The 21,800-nt window shown below is 36.9% G+C and overlaps 1 protein-coding gene and 1 non-coding gene across 5 annotated transcripts in view; both read left to right on the top strand.

Annotated features, from left to right (window-relative positions):
- Positions 1 to 21,800, top strand: part of TMEM116 (transmembrane protein 116) — a 162,400-nt gene that overhangs the window by 8,384 nt on the left and 132,216 nt on the right. For 2 of the 4 annotated variants that reach the window (XM_042961695.1, XM_007079611.3), the window contains exons 1-4: positions 8,623 to 8,697; positions 9,244 to 9,290; positions 9,979 to 10,042; positions 17,559 to 17,690. In XM_042961695.1, coding sequence (XP_042817629.1) covers positions 8,650 to 8,697; positions 9,244 to 9,290; positions 9,979 to 10,042; positions 17,559 to 17,690 — 291 coding nt within the window. In that variant the 5' untranslated portion in view covers positions 8,623 to 8,649. Of the gene's footprint in view, positions 1 to 8,622; positions 8,698 to 9,243; positions 9,291 to 9,978; positions 10,043 to 17,558; positions 17,691 to 21,800 lie in introns of those variants that run through there. The other 2 variants (XM_042961694.1, XM_015536450.2) reach the window with 2 other exon arrangements.
- On the top strand, positions 9,755 to 9,862 carry LOC122232891. The gene has a single exon (XR_006210286.1). It is a non-coding gene; the product is annotated as a U6 spliceosomal RNA (small nuclear RNA).

Genomic DNA, 21,800 nt, shown 5'->3' with positions numbered 1-21,800 from the left:
TTGGAAACTTGCTTGATCATGGAAGTTTATAGTGGCATTTCTGTAGGATAAAATCCAAATCCAAGAGCCTGCAAAATCTAGTTCTAAATCAAAGAGTCTAAATAAAAATGCCATTTATAATATCACATGTAGCTACTAAGCTCTTGAAATATGGCTACTCTGAATTGAGATGTTGTTTTGAGAGTAAAATACACACTGAATTTCAAAGTACAAAGTTATGAATGTAAACCATCTCAGTGATTTTTTTTATATGGATTGCATGTCGAAATGATGAAATTTGGATATTTAAGTTAAGTAAAATTTATTAAAATTAATTTCATCTCCTTTTGTTTTTTTAATGTGGTCTCTAGAAACTTTTAAATCACATATATGACTTATATTTTTACTAGATAGAACCACTCAAGATTTTTAAAGCAAAATGCTTTGCTACCTTTTCATCCTGATCTTTGTCCAGTTGGTGTTTTAGATGCAAGGACAGTATACTTAAATTTATTTCTATTAACTTTTATTAAATAAAACTCATTATTTTAAAGTATTCAGATCTTATTAGATCTTAAATCTGTCATCTATCTCTCACAACTTGAGTACATTCATTTAATAAATACTGAGTGCCTTTTGTAGGCACTCTTTTAGGTATGTGAGATATTGGGGTGAATGAGACAACATCAGTTGCCTGTGCCCAAAGACATAGTCTGCTAGGGTGAAACAGCACAAGTAAACAAGATATTGTGGAATTTGATAAATATTACATCTCTGAGGTAATGACATTTAAGCCGATGCTTGAAGGATGAGAAGGAGCCAGTCATGTGATTATCTAGGGGAAGAACATTTCAGACAGGGGGAATAGCTATTACAAATGATCTGAATTGGAAAAGTACTAGACATATTGGATGGATACATGTGGCAAACCCTAAGATAGACTCCAATAGTCCCTGCCTTTTGGTATTCAGACTCTCATCTAATCCTTTCTCTTGACTGTTGGCAAGATCTGTGGTCAGTAGACTATAGGAAAGGTGATGGAATGTCACTTCAGTGACTTCATTACAGAAAGTTCTGACTTCCATCTTGCTGGGAGGGCATCTTGCAGAAATCCACATGGCAAAGAACTGAGTGAAGCATTTAGCCAACAACAATTAGTTTGGAATTTAGACCCTTAGACCAACAACCCTCAAGAAACTGAATTAGACCAACTTTGTAAACTTGAAAACAGATCCTTCCCCATTTGAGCCTTCAGATGAGACCCAGCCCTGGTTGATATCTTGATTACAGCCTTGTGACAGATACTGAAACAGAGGACCCAACTAAGCTATACTTGGACTCCTAACCTACAGAAGCTATGAGATGATAAATGTGTGCTTTAAGCCACTAATTTTGTGGAAATTTGTTATGCAACAGTGAATAACACACCCACACAACTTGATAAATATGCCCGCTATATTTCCTTTGAAGTTATTGATGAAAGTGTTTTACAGAACTGTGCCAAGTCAGAATGCTGATTCACTCCACTAGAAGTCTTTTTTTTTTTTTTTTTTTTTAGAGAGCATGAATGGGGAAGGAGCAGAGAGGGGGAGGGGAGAGAGAGAATCCCAAGCAGATTCCGTGCTGTCAGCACACAGCCTGATGCAGGGCTCAATCTCCGGAACCTGAGCCAAAATCAAGAGTTGGACACTTAAACCAATTGACCACCCAAGAGCCCCTGAAGTCATTTCTAAGTTGATATTGATCAATTAGTTAACACTCCCTGAGGCTTATTTGTGCAACAAATGCCATTAATTATGCTTCCATTTTATCTATATTTCCTTATTTTTGTATCATGAAATTTTTTCATCAAAAGCTTTGTCAAAATCCCATATATACTATGGTAATTGTATCCAAAGGGGATAGGGTGAGTCTGGCATGATTTTTTTTATAAATTCATTCTGTTTTAGTGGTTACTTTTAAAAAAATTGTTTAAAAAGCACACCTTTTGAATAGTTCATTCTAGAATCTTACTTGGGTTCAGTACTGATATCTTTTTTTTTTTTTTTTTAAGTTTATTTATTTTGAGAGAGAGAGCAAGCAAGCAGGGGAGGGGCAGAGACAGGGGGAGAGAGAGAATCCCAAACAGGCTCTGTGCTGTTAGAGCCTGATGTGGGGCTCGAGCTCATGAACTGTGAGATCATGACCTGAGCTGAAACCAAGAGTCAGACACTTAACTAACGGAGTCACTCAGGCGCCGCAATGCTGAGATCTTTGACTTAGGGTTTGCAGATTCCACCATCCTTTCTCCTTGTAAAAATTAAAAATTGAGTTATCACCAGTTTTCTACAATTCCTAGCAATTTCCCCATTTTTATGCAAACTCAGATTTCATTCAGTGGTTTATTGGGTTAACCTGAAAGTTTCTTTATTCAAGGTTTATTTATTTTTGAGAGAGAGGGAGCACAAGTGGGGAAGGCGCAGAGGTGGGGGGGATAGAGGATCCAAAATAGGCTCTGCATTGACAGCAGCAAGCCTGATGTGGGGCTGGAACTCACAGACTGAAAGATTATGACCTGAGCCGAAGTTGGATGCTCAACCGACTGAGCCACCCAGGCACCCCAGGGTTTTTGTTGTTGTTGTTAATTTAAATTCAAGTTAGCTGGCATATAGTGTAGTATTGGTTTCAAGGGTAGAATTTAGTGATTCATCTTTTACGTATAATACCCAGTGCTCATCCCAACAAGTGCCCTCCTTAATGTCCAACACCCATTTAGCCCATCCCCCCCCACCTCATCTCCAGCAATCCTGTTTGTTCTCTGTATTTAAGAATCTCTTATGGCTTGCCTCTGTCTCTGTTTTTTTATCGTACTTTATTTTTCTTTTCCTTTCTGTATGTGCATCTGTTTTGTTTCTTAAATTCCACATATGAGTGAAATCATATGATGCTTGTGTTTCTCTGACTTACCTCATTTAGCATAATACACTCTAGTTCCCATCCATGTTGTTGCAAATGGCAAGATTTCATTCTTTTTGATTGCTGAATAATATTCCTTTGTGTTTATATAGCACATCTTCTTTATCCATTGATCAGTGGATGTTTGGGCTCTTTTCCATAATTTGGCTATTGTTGATTGTGCTGCTGTAAACATTAGGATGCATGTACCCCTTCGAATCAGCATTTTTGTATCCTTTGGGTAAATACTTAGTAGTGCAATTGCTGAGTTGTGGGATAGTTCTATTTTTATTTATTTTTTTGAGGAATCTTCATACTGTTTTCCAGAGTGGCTGCACCAGTTTGCATTCCCACCAACAGTGCAAAAGGGCTCCCCTTTCTCCACATCCTCACCAATATCTGTTGTTGCATGAGTTGTTAATTTTAGCTATTCTGACGGGTGTGAGGTGGTATCTCATTGTAGTTTTGATTTGTATTTCCCTGAAGATGAGTGATGTTGAGCATCTTTTCATGTGTGTGTTAGCCATCTGGATGTCTTCTTTGGAAACATGTCTATTCATGTCTTCTGCTCATTTCTTCACAGGATTATTTGTTTTTTGGGTGTTGAGTTTGACAAATTCTTTATAAATTTTGGATACTAACACTTTATCCAATATGTCATTTGCAAATATCTTCTTTCATTCCATCTGTTGCCTTTTAGTTTTGTTGATTGTTTCCTTCATTGGGCAGAAGCTTTTTATCTTGATGAGGTCCCAGTAGTTCATTTTTGCTTTTGTTTCCCTTGTCTCAAGAGACACATCTAGTAAGAAGTTTCTGTGGCCAGTTCAAAGCGGTTGCTGCCTGTTTTCTCCTCCAGGATTTTGATGGTTTCCTGTCTTATGTTTAGGTCTTTCATCCATTTTGAATTTATTTTTGTGTATGGTGTAAGAAAGTGGTCCAGTTCCATTCTTCTGCATGTCATTGGCCAGTTTTCCCAGCACCATTTGCTGAAGAGACTGCTTTTTTTTTTCCATTTAACCAGCAAGTTTTATCAGAGTCCTGGAGTATAATTTGTTCAAACCAGGAGTGGTGGATTAATTTAGAGTAGTCAGGTGCTCTCTTATAATCTTTATCGTCAGTTCCCTCTTACAATGTTTGTTTTACACTTTTTGTTCTAAATATTTTTCTTTTCAGTAAGAAAGACAGAAACATGTTATCCGTTAATCATTACACAATGAATTTCAGCAATGGGATATTTACTGTGTCCCTCTAAAATTCGCCTATTTACAATTCATCCTTTTAAAGTATACAATTCAGGGGTGTCTGGGTGGCTCAGTCAGTTGAGTGTCCAACTCTTGATTTTGACTCAGGTCTTGATCTCACGGTTTGTGGGTTTGAACCCCATGTCAGGCTCTGCACTGTCAGTGCAGAGCCTGCTTGGGATTCTCTCTCTTCCTCTCTCTTTCTCTGCCCCACCCCCACTCATGTGCGCTCTCTCTCTCTCTCTCTCTCTCTCAAAATAAACTTTAAAGTGTACAATTCACTGGGTTTTAGTATATTCATAAAGTGTGCAGCCATCACCACTATCTTAATTTTAGAATATTTTTGTCACCCTAAAAAGTCTCGTGCCCATCAGCAGTTGCTTCCCATTTTCTCTCAAATTACCTTCTTAGCCCTAGGCAACTACTAATGTACTTTGTGTCTGTAAATTTGCTTATTTTGGACATTTCATATGAATGGAATCATATAATTTGTGGTCTTTTGTGATTGGCTTCTTTCATTTAGCATAATGTTTTCAAGGTTCATCATGTTGTAGAATGCATCAGTACTTCTTTTAATTGCTGACTAACATTTCATTATATGGATATACTATATTTTATCCATTTACCAGTTGATGGAACATTTGTGTTGTTTCTACCTTTTGTCTTTTATGAATAATACCATTATGAATATTTGTGTCCAAGTTTTTGTGTGGACATATGTTTAATTTCTCTTGGGTGTATACCTAGATGTAGAACTGAGTTTATACCTAGGAGCTGAGTAATATAGTATATGTTTAACCTTTTGAGGAACAGCCAAAGTGGCTGCAGTACTTTACATTCTCTCCAGCAGTGTATAAGGGTTTCTCTTCCTCCACATTTTCATCAACATTTGCTATTCTCTATCTTTTTTATTATAGCTATCCTGGTAGGTGTGAAATAGCATCTCATTGTGATTTTTTTTTTTCAAGTAGGCTTCACTCCCTGCGTGGAGCCCAACAAGACTTGAACTCATGACCCTGAGATCAAGACCTGAGCTGAGATCAGGAGTCAGACGTTTAACCAGCTGAGCCACCCAGGCACCCCAGCATCTCATTGTGATTTTAATTTTTACTTCTTTTTTTTTTTTTAAAGTTCTTTTTAATGTTTATTTATTTTTGAGAGAGAGAGAGACACAATCTGAAGCAGGTTCCAGGCTCTGAGCTGTCAGCACAGAGTCTGATGTGGGGCTCAAACCCACGAACCATGAGATTGTGACCTGAGTCGAAGTCAGATGCTTACCGACTGAGCCACCCAGGTGCCTCTTAATTTGTATTTCCCTGATGGTTTATGGTGTTAATCATCTTTTCATGTGATTTTAGTCATTTTTTTATTTTGGGGGAGAAATGTCTATTTAAAACCTTTGCCCTTTTTTAAATTGGGTTGTATTTTTATTATTGAATTGTAGGAGTTGTTTTTTATATTCTCAGTGTAAGTCCCTTATCAGATACGTGCTTTATAAATATTTTTTTTCCCTGTGGATTGTCTTTTCCCTTTCTTGATGGTATCCTTTGAAGCACAAACATTTTAAAACAATTTTAATAAAGACCAAAAGACCAATTTATTATTTCTTTTGTTGCTTATGCATTTGTAGTCATATCTAAGAAGCAATTGCCTAATAAAAGAGCTTCCTCAATGTCACAATAATTTTTTGAAATTATCTTTTCCTGCCTTCTTATTAACCAGGTCTCCGTTAGAATATTGTATGGGTTATGTGAGAACTATGAAGTCAGAATAACTGAATTTGAATATTGGTATTACCACATGATAACTTTGTAACCATTGGGAAGTGACTTCTTTTTTTTTTTTTTTTAGGAGATAAAAGTTCATTGAATACACTGCAAGGAAGTGGCAGGCAGGATAGCAAAGCATAGACTATTGTCAACCTTTTTTTTTTTAAGTTTATTTTGTTGGGAGGAGGGGTATAGAAAGAAGGAGAGACTGAATCACAAGCAGGGTCTGCACTGTCAGGGCAAAGCCGAATGTGGGGCTTGATCCCATGAAACTTGAGATGATGACCTAAGCCAAAATCAAGAGTCAGACACACAACTGACTGAGCCACCCAGGCACCCCCAAAGGGAAGTGACTTCTTTAAGCCTCAGTTTCTTCATCTGAAAAATAGGAATATTACTCGGGTGCCTGGCTAGCTCATTTGGTAGAGCTTGTGAGTCTTGATCTTGCTGTTGTAAGTTCAAGCCCCACATTGGAAGTAGAGCTTACTAAAAAATTTTTTTTTCATGGGACTATTACTTACCTCAAAGGTTGTGTTGAGGATTAAAATGCTTAGCATAGAGGGGCGCCTGGGTGGCTCAGTTGGTTGAATGTTCAATTTCGGCTCAAGTCATGATCTTACAGTTCGTGGGTTCAAGGCCCGCATCAGGCTCTCTGCTCTCAGTGCAAAGCCCGCTTTGAATCATCTGTCCTCCTCTCTTTCTGCCCCTCCCTCTCTCTCTCTAAAAAAGAAACATTTGGAAAAAAAAATAAAATGCTTAGCATAGAGCCTTACCCATAGAAATTACTTGATAATTGGTAGCTATTAATACTAGAAATCTTTAAATACAGTTTTTTAAACTATATTTAAAATAAAAATATTTTACTAGGTAAGTGTTTTTCTTGACTTTGTATCCACAGTAATAACTTGCTCATGGTAGAGGTTTAATGAATATCTGTTAATTTGATTTATAAAATGTAGCAGCCCATTACATTAAGTGAGCTGTGATGTATTTTTTTTTTAAATGCTTATTTATTTTGAGAGAGAGTGCATGAAGGTGTGCACACATGCAATCAAGGTAGGGGTAGAGAGAGAATCCGAAGCAGGCTCCGACACTGGGCTCAGTCCCATGAACTGTGAGATCATGACCTGAGCCAAAATCAAGAGTTGGAAGCTTAACTGACTGAGCCACCCAAGGCTCCCTGAGCTGTGATATATTTGAACTTACTAAGAAACTAAGTAAAAAGAGAAAACTAAAAATAAGTACCACCCACTTCATTTGTGCTTGGATTAGCCCTTGCAGAAAAGGAGGATGGGAAGATTCTATTTCCAAAGACATTTCAAGGGGGAACACTGCTTAATATACAAAAAGCAGGGGGCTAATTTAGAGAGAAAAATGGAAAAGTAAATCCCTGAATGGGAATTTGGTCAGTGGCATAAGACATTTTAGAAGAAATGCCAAAAGAGAAAAATTGTTATGTCAAGAGCAGCAGACTGATTTGGCATGGCTGTTTCCCAAACAATTTGAGATTTGTTCTTGATTGAGACAAGAGTCCTTTGTCTAAAAGCATTCCCTTATCACTTGGTGAGACTGTCATTAGTTCCCTCACCCTTATTAGATAGATGTATGATTAGAGGCCTCAGAACACTCTCTGAGACCTTATGGTAGGGATTTTTGATCCAGAAATTTACTTGTATTTTTTTTTATTTGTTTATCTAATAATTTAAGCAAAGTGGTTAGAGCGTACCTCCACTTAACAGTTTCCCATCAGAACCTATTTAATGATATCCCTTCTTCTACTCCACACGAGATTCTTAACGTCACTTGAATAAAAGAATCACGTTTAAACTACTGAACCCATGCAAATGACCCAATTTATGTTATCAGTTAATATTTGTAGAATGTATGAAAGTATGGTTAGATGAAACGTAAATGGCTACATAAATGAAATGGTCTTCCTTCTCTGCTTTCTCCGTACTCTAGTCTTTGTCCAAATTTCACCAGTTCTTCCAAATTGGTTCAAACGACAGTGTATTTTTTTATCAGATAATTTGAGATTTTGGTATAAAGGCCATTTTTCCTACTGTATTATAAGCTCCTGGAAGTCTTGGTCTGTCTCTTGTCTTTATAGCTTCTGTAGCATAATGTTTTGCACAGAGTTGATATGTAAATATAAGTATATTAAATGAACCGTGTAATTTAATGTATTTCTGGTGGGAATTTTTGGTATAGAATATTTAAGATGTTACTATTAACTATGAGATATTAACAACAACTTCTCTTCACAGCTTTTCTTGGTATTACTAAAAATTTATTGGTCGCTTCAATATACAGTCTCCCTTTTCTGCCACAGGCTTTTGTCCCTAAACATGGCAAGCTTTAAGCAGATCTCTCTTCTTCCTTATTTTTCTGTCTCTGTTCTGTTCCATTTCTCTCTTGCAGCTCTATTTATCTTTTCATTATGACTCATTCTATTTTTTATCATTCCTGCCTCTTGCCCCTTCTTATAATTCCTAATGCTTTTTAGAACTTTGTTTCCTTGTCACCTGCTCTTTCTATTTTTGTTCTTTCTGCTTGGCTTTCTCCTCCACTTGTCGCCACCTTCTCTCCTTGTCCTCAAGATACAGGGCTGGATTGGGTAGGGAGGAGCCCAGCTGGGCTAGGGGTGGAGCCACCAGTTCAGTGTTTAGGGACTCAGAACCTGAGAAGGATCACGCTCGTTAAACATAGCTGGGGCTGAAGTCCCTATGGCCTTCCGGCTGGAGGCTAGCATTCTGGAGGACAGTTGGGACTTGGTAAGCCTAGAAGTTGTCCCTTTCCTTTTTTTGCTTCCCGTTTCTTCCTCCTTGTTTTGTATTTCTCACTCACAGTATCTCTTGACTATTAACTTTTTTCTTCCCATTTTTTATTGCTTACTTTTCTATTTTCTCTCTGTGTAGCTGTCCATCAACTCTATTTAGTATTTGTTTGCTTTTCCTATAACCCATTCTTTTCGCACATCTATCTCTTCTCTCTCAAAATTTAACCTTATCTACCTCTTCTCCATTTTGTTCTTTCCTTTGTAGATTTTCTCATCCAGTTCTCTTTACATTTAGTCATTTTGTATCCACTTCTCTATTCTTTTTATTTTACTGGTTCCCAGAGATGGAGCAATAAGAGAGTAAATAAGGAGCCACCCTGCCTTTCCAGGGGCCTTTCTACTCATTCTCAGACCCGTAGGGTATTTTGATAGGCACTGAAGAGTTTGCTCTGCACAGATATTTAATAAACAGTGAAAATGGAGTGAGGTTGAATCTTAAATGTAAAAGACTTAATTTTATTCTCATTTTGTTTTTATTTAGGTTTTCTCTGCAATACAGTGGATACAATTTGTTATGGCTACTCTGAGGTAGGTTTATTTAATCTCATGTACTATAACTTTATTGTAAGCAAAACTGTACAATTCTGAAGTTTTCTACTTTTTTCCCCTAGGTATTTGTTTATACTCTTAAGAGAGAAATGCTGTTCTTTACCATGTTGACATTTTCTTAATGTTTTATGTATTTACTTTTTATGAGAGAGAGCGTGCATATGTGTGCATGCAGGGGAGGGGCAGAGAGAGAGTGGGACAGAGGATCCAAAGTGGGCCTACGCTGACAGCAGAGAGACTGACACTGGGCTTGAACTCACGAACTGTGAGATCACAATCTGAGCCAAGGTTGGATGCTCAACCAACTGAGCCCCACAGGTGGCCACCATGTTGACATTTTCTGATTCATAAGATGTAGCATCAACAACAACAAAAAAAGCAGATTGAGAGAGAACATCTGAAAGTCAAAGGACTTAGGATTGATTTGCAAAGTCAGTAGCAAAGTGCTTGCTTTGGCAGCACATATACTAAGAACTGGAATGAAACAGAAGAGAGTAGCATGGCCCCTACACAAGGATGACACACAAATTCATGAAGCGTTTCATATTTTAGAAAAATGTGCAGCTTATTTTGCACCTATTATATATCAATAAAGCTGTAAAAAATTATTAGCAAAAATGAAGGTGCCCCAGTAGTCCTGTTTTAATGATCACCTTCTATCTGTCAGTGTTATAGGTTCAAGTTCACTTATTGCCTCTGCTGTATTCCAGAATATACAGAAATCTCCTGAGGTGAGCAGTCTCTTTTTGTGGTGGATTTGAACTTTTAGTGACTTAGCCTTTGATGTTCGTTTGTTTTTTTGAGAGAGAAAGAGAGACAGAGCGTGAGTTGGGGAGGGGCAGAGAAAGAGGGAGACACAGAACCTGAGGCAGGCTCCAGGCTCTGAGCTGTCAGCACAGAGCCTGATGTGGAGCTGGAACTCACAGACCACAAGATCATGACCTGAGCTGAAGTCTGACGCTTAACCGACTGAGCCATCAAGGCACTCCGGAAGTTAAGACTTTGAAATAAATAAGAGAAATGTCATCTGTAAATAATGGAATAATTCTATGAATTACTTGTAAATTTGTCATTATGATACATTGAGATATTTTACTTTTTTAAAAAGTTTTATTTATTTATTTTGAGAGAGAGAGAGCCCCCTGCATGTGCAAGTTGGGGAAGGGCAGAGAAAGAGGGAGAGAAAGAGAGAATTCCAAGCAGGTTCTGCACTGTCAGCATGAACACAGCCCCCAAATTCACAAACTGTGAGATCATGACCTGAGCCAAAATCAGGAGTTAGACGCTCAACCGCCTGAGCCACCCATTGATATTTTAGGCACAGTCAATAGTTTTCCCTTTTCTTCTAAGTAATTGTTTTTAACTGTAACTGACTGTGGAGAGATTGCCTACTAAATGTGCATTTTTTTCTTTGCTATGCATTGATTATTAAAGTTAAGGAAACAGAGTGCTGTTTGAAGCCTATATTAACTCTAAGCACAGTAGGGTCCTGCCAAGAGGTGAGTTTTCTGATATTGATATCTTGGTAAAATTGTTAATGGAGCTAGGAAATAGTTCAGAGACTTTGTTGTACAAAAGATACTAGTTTTGCTGTTCAGGCCTTCTAGGAAATTACGATACATCTTATGTAAAATTATTTATACCAAAAAGATCAAGTAAAAAATCTTCCTGTTATTGAGGTACAACTGACAAACAAAAAACCTTCCTGATTGAGAGAGGACTAGGAAGAGTGATGTATTTCCTAGCTACAAAAAGATTTTAAGAGGGGCGCCTGGGTGGCTCAGTCGGTTGAGCGTCCGACTTCAGCTCAGGTCATGATCTCACGGTTCGTGAGTTCGAGCCCCGTGTCGGACTCTGTGCTGACAGCTCAGAGCCTGGAGCCTATTTCAGATTCTGTCTCCCTCTCTCTCTGACCCTCCCCCATTCATGCTCTGTCTTTCTCTGTCTCAAAAATGAAAATAAACATTAAAAAAAAAAGATTTTAAGAGAAATGTGAATACTGTTTCTCTACCTAGGCCAAATGGCAGAAAATTAGACAAAATGTAGTTCAGGACGTATATGGGAGAGCTTTTGTATGTGGAAAATGTCAGGTTTTATTGGTCCACTTTAATAATCAAAATAGCTTTGTATGTTGAACACTTTCTGAGTTCTAAGCTGGGTGCTTCACAAACTTTATCTTATTGGCCCTTACCACTCTCCCATGAGTATAATGGTAATAGCTCCATTTTACCGATGAAGGAATTGAGGCTCAAAGTTATGAAATAATTTGTTCATGTTTCACAGTAAGTAGCAGAACAGAGATTTTCAAAAGTCCCAACTTTTTTTTTAAATGTTTGTTTATTTTTGAGAGAGCATGAGTGGGGGAGGGGCACAGAGAGAGGGGGACAGAGAATCCAAAGCGGACTGCAAGCCCAATGCAGGGTTTGAACTCGTGAACCATGATATCATGACCTGAGCCAAAGTTGGATGCTTAACCAACTGAGCCACCCAGGTGCCCCTCAGAAGCCCAACTCTTAACTACAGTCCCCCTTCAAAGTAAACATTATGTTTATTATTTATTATATTCTAGACAGATATGCAATTTTAAATACATTTTCCATTCAATCCTTAAAACAACTTTGTGAGGTACATATTATTAATCTGATTTTATAGTGAGGAAATGGAATCCTAGTAAGGTTGAGGGACTTTCCTAAGGTCTTATAGCCAGGAAGTTGTTAAAGCCAGAATTTGAGTACAGGATTGCCTTCTTCCAAAGCCTTTCCCCATATATACTTTTTAAACCACTGAAGTATGATACCTAATGAAGATAGAGTTTTAAATTTAAGATGTAGAATGTGACTCTGTAAGTAAAACTAGAAAATGGAAGTCCTGATACTATATTGTCATTGCCTGCCAAAGTAATTTTAGGCCACACATCTTCCCATGATTCAGATTTCCCTAATGTTTGTCTCCTTTGCTGAAATTTGAATTGATATGTGTTTAAATCAATAACGTATTAGTTACATAGTAGAGAGAGCTAAACAGATTCTCAGTCTCTGCATTATTGATCTGTTTGGCTGGATGAATATTTTTTATGGGAGGTTGTTCTGCAAATTAGGATGTTTACCAAACTTTACCCACTAGCTAGAAGCTAATCTCCTCCCCCCACCCCTGGGATTGTAAAAACCAAAATATCTTCAAATATTGCCAGATGTCTCCTGGAGGAGGCACAATAGCTCCTGGCTGAGAACCACTGCTCTAAAGGTGACCTCTCACATGATAGTGGGTTGGAGCTTTATAAAGATATGACCTGTAGTTTGGCCTAGGATGTGACCTTTAGTTTCTCTGGCTTTAGTTCTTATACCTTTCACACAACCTGAGCCTAAAGGACTTTAGCAATCACTAGTTCACTGGTTCCCACACATTCTGTTTTCTTGGTGTAGGAAACATTCCAATTTTTCCAGGTTAAGAATGTTAGTCATCTTCCACTGTATTCCTTTATTCTTCACCAAAGAACATTTTTAACAGCATAAAATGAAAGACTAATATGAAAAAGACAAAAATAGTCTATTAAGTTAAAAACAAATATAGTAAACTGGAAAAATCCATGGGGAATCTTTGAGGGAACTAGCTGATAAAACAGTGACTCAGAGAGGCAACCTGAAGAGAGAAGAAAGTGGCCCAGGCCAGCCAATGTTAAAAAACACTCAAGGGCCTCCAGGGTGGCTCAGTTGGTTAGGCGTCCACACAGGCCCAGTGAGGAGCCCAATGCAGGCCTCGAATTCGCTAACCATGAGATCATGACCCAAGCCAAAATCTAGAGTCAGACGCTTAACTGACTGAGCCACCCAGGCACCCAGGCACCCCTAAGGAATATTTTGATATTCTGTTGATTTCACTTGAATAGAAATATTGGGAAGCAGTTTTAGAAGAGCGTTAATAAGAACTGTTTTAAGTCTTTGATCTCACCAGGGAAAGCCTTTCATACAGAGCATTTCCTCCCCTCTTCACCTCTTATCCTGCTCTTGATTTAATTAGGTTCAAATTAGGCATGTTTTCTTAAAAGAGTTTTTGCTTTCATATTTAGGACTATGTCTTATGCTTTTTTGTGTCTTCTGTATTACCACACATTGTGCTGATTGTACTTTTCCTTAAACCATGGGTTACACCGTACTTTTCTTTGTATTTCCTTTGACATGAAACACAGGCAGGGTGAAATTTTTCTTGATTTCAACAATGGGTACTCAGTTAATTTTTGTTGTTTGTGACTGATTTTATCTCCTATTACTAGAACTCATGGTTTTGTAATCATGAGTGAAAATATATAAACCTCTTTTTATCCATTTCCCTGCCAAAGACTTGAGGTATGCTTTAATGGCAAACAGTTCTCTCTATATAAGGCTATTTATTGCATCAATAACCATAAATAAAATTACATTCTTGCTCACAAAAGCCTGTTGGCTGCTTTTCTCTTCCAGAGTTTATTTTGTGTTCAGTTTTAATTTTTTACCCATTAACAGTTATAAACTTGTGGGAGGTCATGGGCCAGTGGAATCTATGAATGTGCCATCTGGATACAATTTTAGCAGGCTTACCCAGAGCAAAGGCTATATATGGTTAAAATAATAATCACATCTGATATTTATTAAATATAATTTAAAATGTTATTTCACTTGTTTTTGTTTCTGTTTGCCAAAGCAACTTGACCATTTACCTCTCTTTCCAGTGTATTAGTATCATAGCTTTCCTCTCGTTTGGAAGAGGGTTATGAGAAAAATTCCCTTTTGTACAGCTGAGATTGGTTTTTATATTGCGTAGTATATGATGATAACTTAAAAAAATTTTTAATTTACTTTTTACTTTGATATATATCAGATGTAAATTAGAATGCATAAAACATGTATGTATTGTTTAAAGAATGATTATAACCACTAAGGAGAAGAAATAGAAATTGCCTATACCCCAAAACAAACCTGTGCACCTTACTGGTTATAATTTTCTTCCTCACCTCTGGAGGTAACCACTATCCAGACTTTTGGGATCTTAATTTCTTTGTTTTTACTTACAGTTTTGTCAGTAATGTATGTATTTCTAAACAATTTAGTTCAGCTTGTTTTTGAACTTCTTATAAATGGATTAATACTGTATATGTTTTTTAATATATATATTGTTTTGTGATTTGCTGTTTTTTGTCAGTATTATTTGTGAGATTTACCCATGTTATGTATAGTTCTGGTTCATTTCATTTTCATTGGTGTTTAGCGTTTTGTATTATGAATTTACCACAATTAATGTATCTAGGTTGCTATAAACAATCTTGTATGTCTTCTGGTGCATACATGCACACATTTCTCTAGTGTATTTACCTAATAATGGAATTGTTATAGGAGATGCATGTCTCCTAGGTAAACCAAACTTTTTCCAAATGGTTCTGCTAGAAGGGTCTTTACCCGGTTGCTTCATGTTTCCATTAATACTTAATATTGTCAGACCTAAAAGATTTTTGCCATGAATATATAATTTTTTTCTTACCGTGAATTTAATTTTCATTTCCTTGATTACTAATGAGGTTAGGCATATTTTCATATATTTATGGCCATTCGGACTTCCTGTTAAGCACCTGTCCAAATCTTTTGCCCATTTTTTTCTATGTATATATTTTTTATTGCTTTCTAAGAGGTTTTGTTTTGTTTTGTTTTTGTTTTTCATATTGTTTTGATACTGGTCCTTTGTCAGTTTTATGTGTTGCAAATATTTTCTCCCATTTTGTGTCATGTCTTTTCACTTTCTTTTTCTTAAGTAGGCTCCACACTAGGCGCCCCTCTTTTTGCTTTCTTTATAGTGTCCTTTGATACATTTTTCTTTTTTTTTAATTTTTTTATAATTTTTTTTAACATTTATTTATTTTTGAGACAGAGAGAGAGCATGAACAGGGGAGGGTCAGAGAAAGAGGGAGACACAGAATCTGAAACAGGCTCCAGGCTCTGAGCTGTCAGCACAGAGCCCGACGCGGGGCTCAAACCCACGGACCGTGAGATCATGACCTGAGCCGAAGTTGGACACTCAACCAACTGAGGCACCCAGGCGCCCCAATACATTTTTCTTTTTAGCCGGTTGGATTTTTATCCTTTAGAGCCTTTTTGTTTTGTGTAGGAAAACTTTCTGGCCAGAAATTAAAGACATTCTCCTCTATTATCTAAAAAAAATTTTTTTATGGTTTTTGCCTTTCGTATTTAGGTGTTTAATCCAGTTGGAACTTACTTTTTGAGTATGTGAGATAGAAAGTGGGGGTTTGGGGCACCTGGGTGGCTCAGTCAGTTAAGTGTCCAACTCTTGATTTCAGCTTAGGTCGTGATCTCATGGTTCATGAGTTCAAGCCCTATGTCGGGCTCTATGCTGTCAATGTGGAGCCTGCTTGGGATTCTCTCTTTCCTTTTCTCTCTCTGCCCCTCCCCTGCTCACGTGCTCACTCTTTCTCTTTCTCAAGAATAAATACATTAAAAAAAAAAAGAAAGTAGGGGTCCAGTTTTATTTTTATCTATATAGATTCCCAGTTGTTCCAACATCATATTTTGAAAACACTATCCTTTCTCCATTGATCCAAAAACCATCTCATGGGGTGTATGGCTGGCTCAGTTGGTAGACTTTGTGACTCTTGATCTCAGGGTTACGAGTTCAAGTCTCTACACCATTGGGTGTAGAGATTACTAAAATAATAATAATAATAATGATATAAAAGTGTTTTAAAAAAGCTATCTCCATCATGTGTCAAAAATCTGCATATATGCTTAGATTTGTTTGAGCTCTGTATTCTGTTCCATTTGTCTATTTGTCTATCCTTGGGCTAGTGCCACAGTATCTGCACTCTAGATTTATATTAAATTTTGACGTGTAGGACAAGTTGTCTTTCTCCTTTTTCGTCAAGAATGTCATAGTTATCTTGATAGTTTGTATTTCTGTATCAGATGTAGAGCCAACTTGTCAAGTTCCATGAGAAGATATGTTGAGGTACAACTGAGATTGCATTTAATCTGTATATCAATTTAGGGAGAACCAACATTTTTGTAATTTTCCATCTTAAAATCCATGAGCATGGTATATTTCTTCACTGTTGTAGATCTTCTTTGGTGTCTCTCAATGAACATTTTACAATTTTATCTGTAGGAGAACCAAATGTTTTTTTAGAAAAGTGGGAGTAGGGAGGCGAAAAGGGAAAGGATACTAGAAAGTGACAAAGAGGGGCACCTGGGTGGCTTTGTTGGTTAAGCATCCGACTTCTGCTAAGGTCATGATCTCTGGTTTGTGGGTTTGAGCCCCACATCAGGCTCTGCACTGACAGCTCAGAGCCTGTAGCCTGCTTCAGATTCTGTGTCTTCCTCTTTCTCTCTGCCCCTCTCCATGTATGTTCTCTCTCTCTTTCTCAAAAATAAATAGATAAAACATTAAAAAAAAAAGTGACAAAGACAGACTTCACTGAGGGGGACAGAAATTGAGAGACAGCATACATAATTCATACTGGTATTTTTTTCCACTCTGAGTTTTCATTGATGAAATAAGGTATGAATAAGGCCTGAGGATCTAATGTGTAGTGTGGTGACTATCGTTGTTATATAATTGAAATTTGCTAAGAGAATAGAACTTAAATGTTCTCACCAAAAAAAAAAAAAAAAGGAAATATGTGTGGTGATGGAGATGTTAACTTGGGGAAATGCTTTCACAATGTACACATATATGAACAAAAATCACACTGCATGCTTTAAATATCTTATAATTTTTCAGTAAAGAATAAGACAAATGTAAATTAAACAAGATTTAAAAAACCCTGTTTTTATTTTCTTTAATTCCTCAACAATATCCCTAAACACTCAGCTGATGATCTCATTTCCTATTGTTAGAAGATGTTGGCTATGCAGTTAGAGCACTTTTAATTCTCTATTTGTGGTGTGTCTCCACTGCAAAATTTTTCATCTGTCCGTTCTTTCCTTTGACCCTAAATCTGAGGAAGGAATATGTATTCCTTGTGAGGAAGAAGTTCCCATGCTAATCTATCCATGAGTACTCTGATTCCAGGGCATTTGGGATAGTTGCAATTACAGATTCCCTCCTACCTGGAGTATTCCTTTACACTCTCCACAGTCAGCCAGTGGGCAGAGGCCCCAGATAAATGATGCCCACGTTTCTACTAGAAAGGTGTAACACAAAAATAATTGATTGTTACATGCTCTTGGCTACATCATTTATGAAATGAAGCTCTTGTTGCTTTGACAGATAAGGCCACTCTTTTATATGAGCTTTTCTGACCTCCTCCTGGGGATATGCCGGCTCATTGAGGCACTTCTCTATGGAACTTCAGCAGCCAGTAAGGACATTGTTTGCTATAACTTGCAAGCAGTTGGACAGGTGAGTGGTACTACACTGTGACTGTATCTTGTAAGACAAGAATACTCATACCTAAATAAAAAGCAAAGATAGTCCATCTTGGAAAGTAGGACCCCTCTGTTAGACTTTGAAACAATAGCTCTTATTGTTTTCCGTATTAAAAAAAAAAAAAAACACTACTTATAGAAAATGTGGAAAATTCAGAGAAGCAAAAAGATAATTAAAATCACCCAGACATAATCACTCTTTAATATTTTAGTATATATCTTTCCAATCTTTTTCTCTGTAGGTATATGCATTTTAAAACAAAAGAAGACATTAATACTTTCTGTAATTTGCTTTTGTTATCCAACATATCCAACATATTGTAAATGTATTTCCATGTAATGAAACATTCTTTAACAGCATCTTTTGAGATTAATGCATGTTTTTTTTATTAAAGGAATAGAGTAAACATTGGCTTTGGGGAATATTACAGATCATGATGTTTGGGTTATAGATCTTTCACAGATTTTATCAGTGGATTAACCCACGCAGTACCATCTGTATATATAATGTTTCTTCTGTATTTCTCAGACTTGCTATATGAAAAAGTAGAGGTTAAAAAGTCTGTACTCATTGCTAGGTATTCCCTTTAGGATTTGTAACTAGAGGGAAAATTTCTTTCAATTTAGTAGGAAATAACATGTAATTGGTAGTATGAAATCCAGGTACTAATATATGTTAACTATCTCATATGAATTTCAGTGTCATAGAAACATACTTTATTCAATCCTCCTAATACATCATAAATAGAGTAACATTGTATTGTTTCCTCAGATAAGGAAATGATATAGTTTTTGAAGTAAAAAAAATCTGCATAGAATTCATGACCTGAGCCGAAATCAGGAGTCAGCCACTCAACCAACTGAGCCACCCAGCTGCTTCTGAACAACATATATTTAAAGTGTACAATTTGATCTTTTTTATGTATACCCCTGTCAATTCATTACCATAATCAAGATAACAAACATTTCTATTTCCATCATCCCCCAAAATCATTTCAAGTGTATTTTCCTTTACCTCATGGAGCATACGAATAATAATAATAGTTGCTTTTTAAAATACTTGCTGGGTATTTCCAGTATCTGGCTCATTTCTGAGTTGGTGTTTATTGATTGTCTTCTCCCATGATAATGGGTGACAAATTTCTCGTATGTCAAGTAATTTAGGATTTCATCTTGGACATTGTGAATGCTATTTAGCATAGGCTCTTGTGGTTCAAATCTTAGTCTAGTTCTGTAAACTTTATGCTGGTTTTGGGCTGTCATGTGCATGCACACTGTAGGGGTTAGGTTGAGACTTATATGGCATCATACACAGAGTTAGGACATCTGCTTTTCTGGCTCTGTCACTTTTGGGATTCCCCCCACACTTTCCTGCCTGAAGGGGGACCTTCGCTGGTGGCCTAAAAGATAGGTTTCTATTAGAGTTTTAGGTTTCTTCATTGAGAAGCATCATGATTGGGGTGCACACTTGAGGAAAAGCTATAAGAAAGCGAGAGAAAAAAAATTTGGAAAGCTCACTTTTGTGAAGTTTACTTCTCCATGTATGACTCCCATGTTTGATTTTGTTTACTTTTCACAGTCTTCCAGAAGTTGATTTTTATAATTTTCCCAGAGTTTTTGTTTGTAATCAATGGGAGGGATGGGCTGTAGAGGGCTAAAACACACTAGCTATTGTGATAAAATATGCATAACATAAAACTTACCATTTTGATCATTAATTTTTTAAAAAATTGTGGTAAAAAACACAGCATAAAATTTACCATCCTGAACATTTAAAAATGTACATTTCAGTGGTACATTCACATTGTTGTGTAATATCACCTCCATCCATCTCCTGAAATTTTCATCATTCCAAACTGAAACTCTCTATCTAGTGATTCCACTTCTCTCACCAAGCCCCAACCATTTTACTTTCTCTAGTAATTCGACCATTCTAGTTACTTCATATCAGTGAAATCATACAATATTTGTCCTTTTGTGTCTAGCTTATGTCACTTAGCCTAATGTCTTCAGTGTTCATCCATGTTGTAGCATGTGTCAGAATTCCATTACTTTGTAAGGCTGAATAATATGCTGTTGCATGAATGTACCACATTTTTTTTATTTATTCATCCATCAGTGGAACCTTGAGTTGCTTCCATCTTTTGGCTATTCTACGTAATGTTCCTGTGAACATGGGTATACAAATACATGTTTCAGTCTTTGCTCTTAGTTCTTTTGAGTATGTGAAGTAGAATTGCTGGATCAAATGATAATTCTGTGTTTAATTTTTTGAAGAACCACTGTATTATGGTGTCATCATTTTATAGTTCCACTGCATAACTGTCCTAATTTCTCCACATCCACATTAACACTGGTTTTCTGGTCTTTCTTTCTTTCTTTAATAGCCATCCTAATGAGAGTAAAGTGGCATATCATTTTGGTTTTGGTGTGTATTTAAAGATTAGTGACATTAATGATGTTAAATATCTTGTCATGTGCTTATTGGCCATTTATATATCTTCTTTGGAGAAATGTCTGTTTAAGTTCTGTGTCCATTTTTAAAATGGGGTTTTTTTTTGTTGAATTATAGGAGTTCTTTATATATAATGAGTATTAACTCTTTATCAAATGTATGATTTGCAAATATTTTCTCCCATTCTCTCATAGGTTGCCTTTTCACTCTGTAGATTGTATCTTTTCATGTGCAGAAAAGTTTAATTTTGATGTAATCCAATTTATTATTTCTTTGGTTCCTGTGCTTTTGATGTTTTATTCAAGAAATCATTACCAAGTCCAGCGTCAGGAAGCTTTTGCCCTATGTCTTCTTCTGGGAGTTTTATAGTTTTACCTCTTAGGTTTAGGTCTTTGATCTATTTTGAATACATCTTCGTATATGGTAAGATGAGGGTACGTCTTCATTTGTGTGCATGTGGAAATGACTGTCCTTTCCACATTAAATCATCTTGCCACTCTGCTTTAAAATCTTTTGACTTACACGTGACAGTTTATTCCAGGCTCTCTATTCAGATTCATTAATTCTGTATGTCTTTTTTTTTTTTTTTAAGTTTATTTATTTTGAGAGAGACAGAGCATGAGTTGGGGAGGGATAGAGAGAGGGAGAGAAAGAATCCCAAGCAGGATTCAGTGCTGACACTGTTGGCACAGAGCCCAGTGTGGGGCTTGAACTCACAAAGCCATGAGATCATGAGCTGAGCCAAAACCAAGAGTTGGATGCTTAACTGACTGAGCCACCCAGGCACCCCTATATGTTTGTCTTTAAGCCAGTACCACATTGTTCTGATTACTGTCACTTTATACTAAGTTTTGAAATTAGGAAGTGTCAGTCTACCAACTTTGTTCTTGGGGTTCTTGGGTGACTTAGTTAAGTGTCCGATTCTTTATTTCAGCTCAGGTCATGATCTCATAGTCATGAGGCTGGTCATGGAGGCTGCTCAAAATTCTCTCTCTCCTTCTTCCTCTCCCCCACTCACACGCACACATACTCTCTCTCTCTCTCAAAGAAAAAAAAGGGACGCCTGGGTGGCTCAGTCAGTTGAGCGTCTGACTTCGGCTCAGGTCATGATCTCATGGTCCATGAGTTCGAGCCCCGTGTCGGGCTCTGTGCTGACAGCTCAGAGCCTGGAGTCTGCTTCAGATTCTGTGTCTCCCTCTCTCTCTCTCACCCTCCCCCAATCATGCTCTCTCTCTGTCTCAAAAATAAATAAACATTAAAAAAATTTTTTTTCAAAGAAAGAAAATGTTAACGATTATTTTAGCTAAAACAATCCCAGGGCCCCTGGAGTTTACATACGGATTTTAAGATGTATTCTACTGTTCAGTGCAATGTTCTATACATGTTGATTATGTCAGGTTGGTTGATAATGTTGTTGAGTCCACTAAATTCTTAGTGATTTTCTTTCTACTTATTGTATTCATTACTGAGTGATAGTGATATTTCTGATAATAATTGTGGGTTTGTCTGTTTCTCATTCCAGTTCTGTTAGTTTTTGCTTCATGTATTTTGAAGTTCTCTTATAGAGGCATAAAAATTTAAGATTTTTATGCTCTCTTAATTAAATGAACCAGATGTCATGATGAAATG

This window comes from Panthera tigris, chromosome D3, assembly GCF_018350195.1.
Source record: "Panthera tigris isolate Pti1 chromosome D3, P.tigris_Pti1_mat1.1, whole genome shotgun sequence".
Taxonomy (NCBI): domain Eukaryota; kingdom Metazoa; phylum Chordata; class Mammalia; order Carnivora; family Felidae; genus Panthera; species Panthera tigris.
The sequence above is the reverse complement of the archived record's forward strand: the minus strand, read 5'-3'. Positions and strand labels throughout refer to the sequence as shown.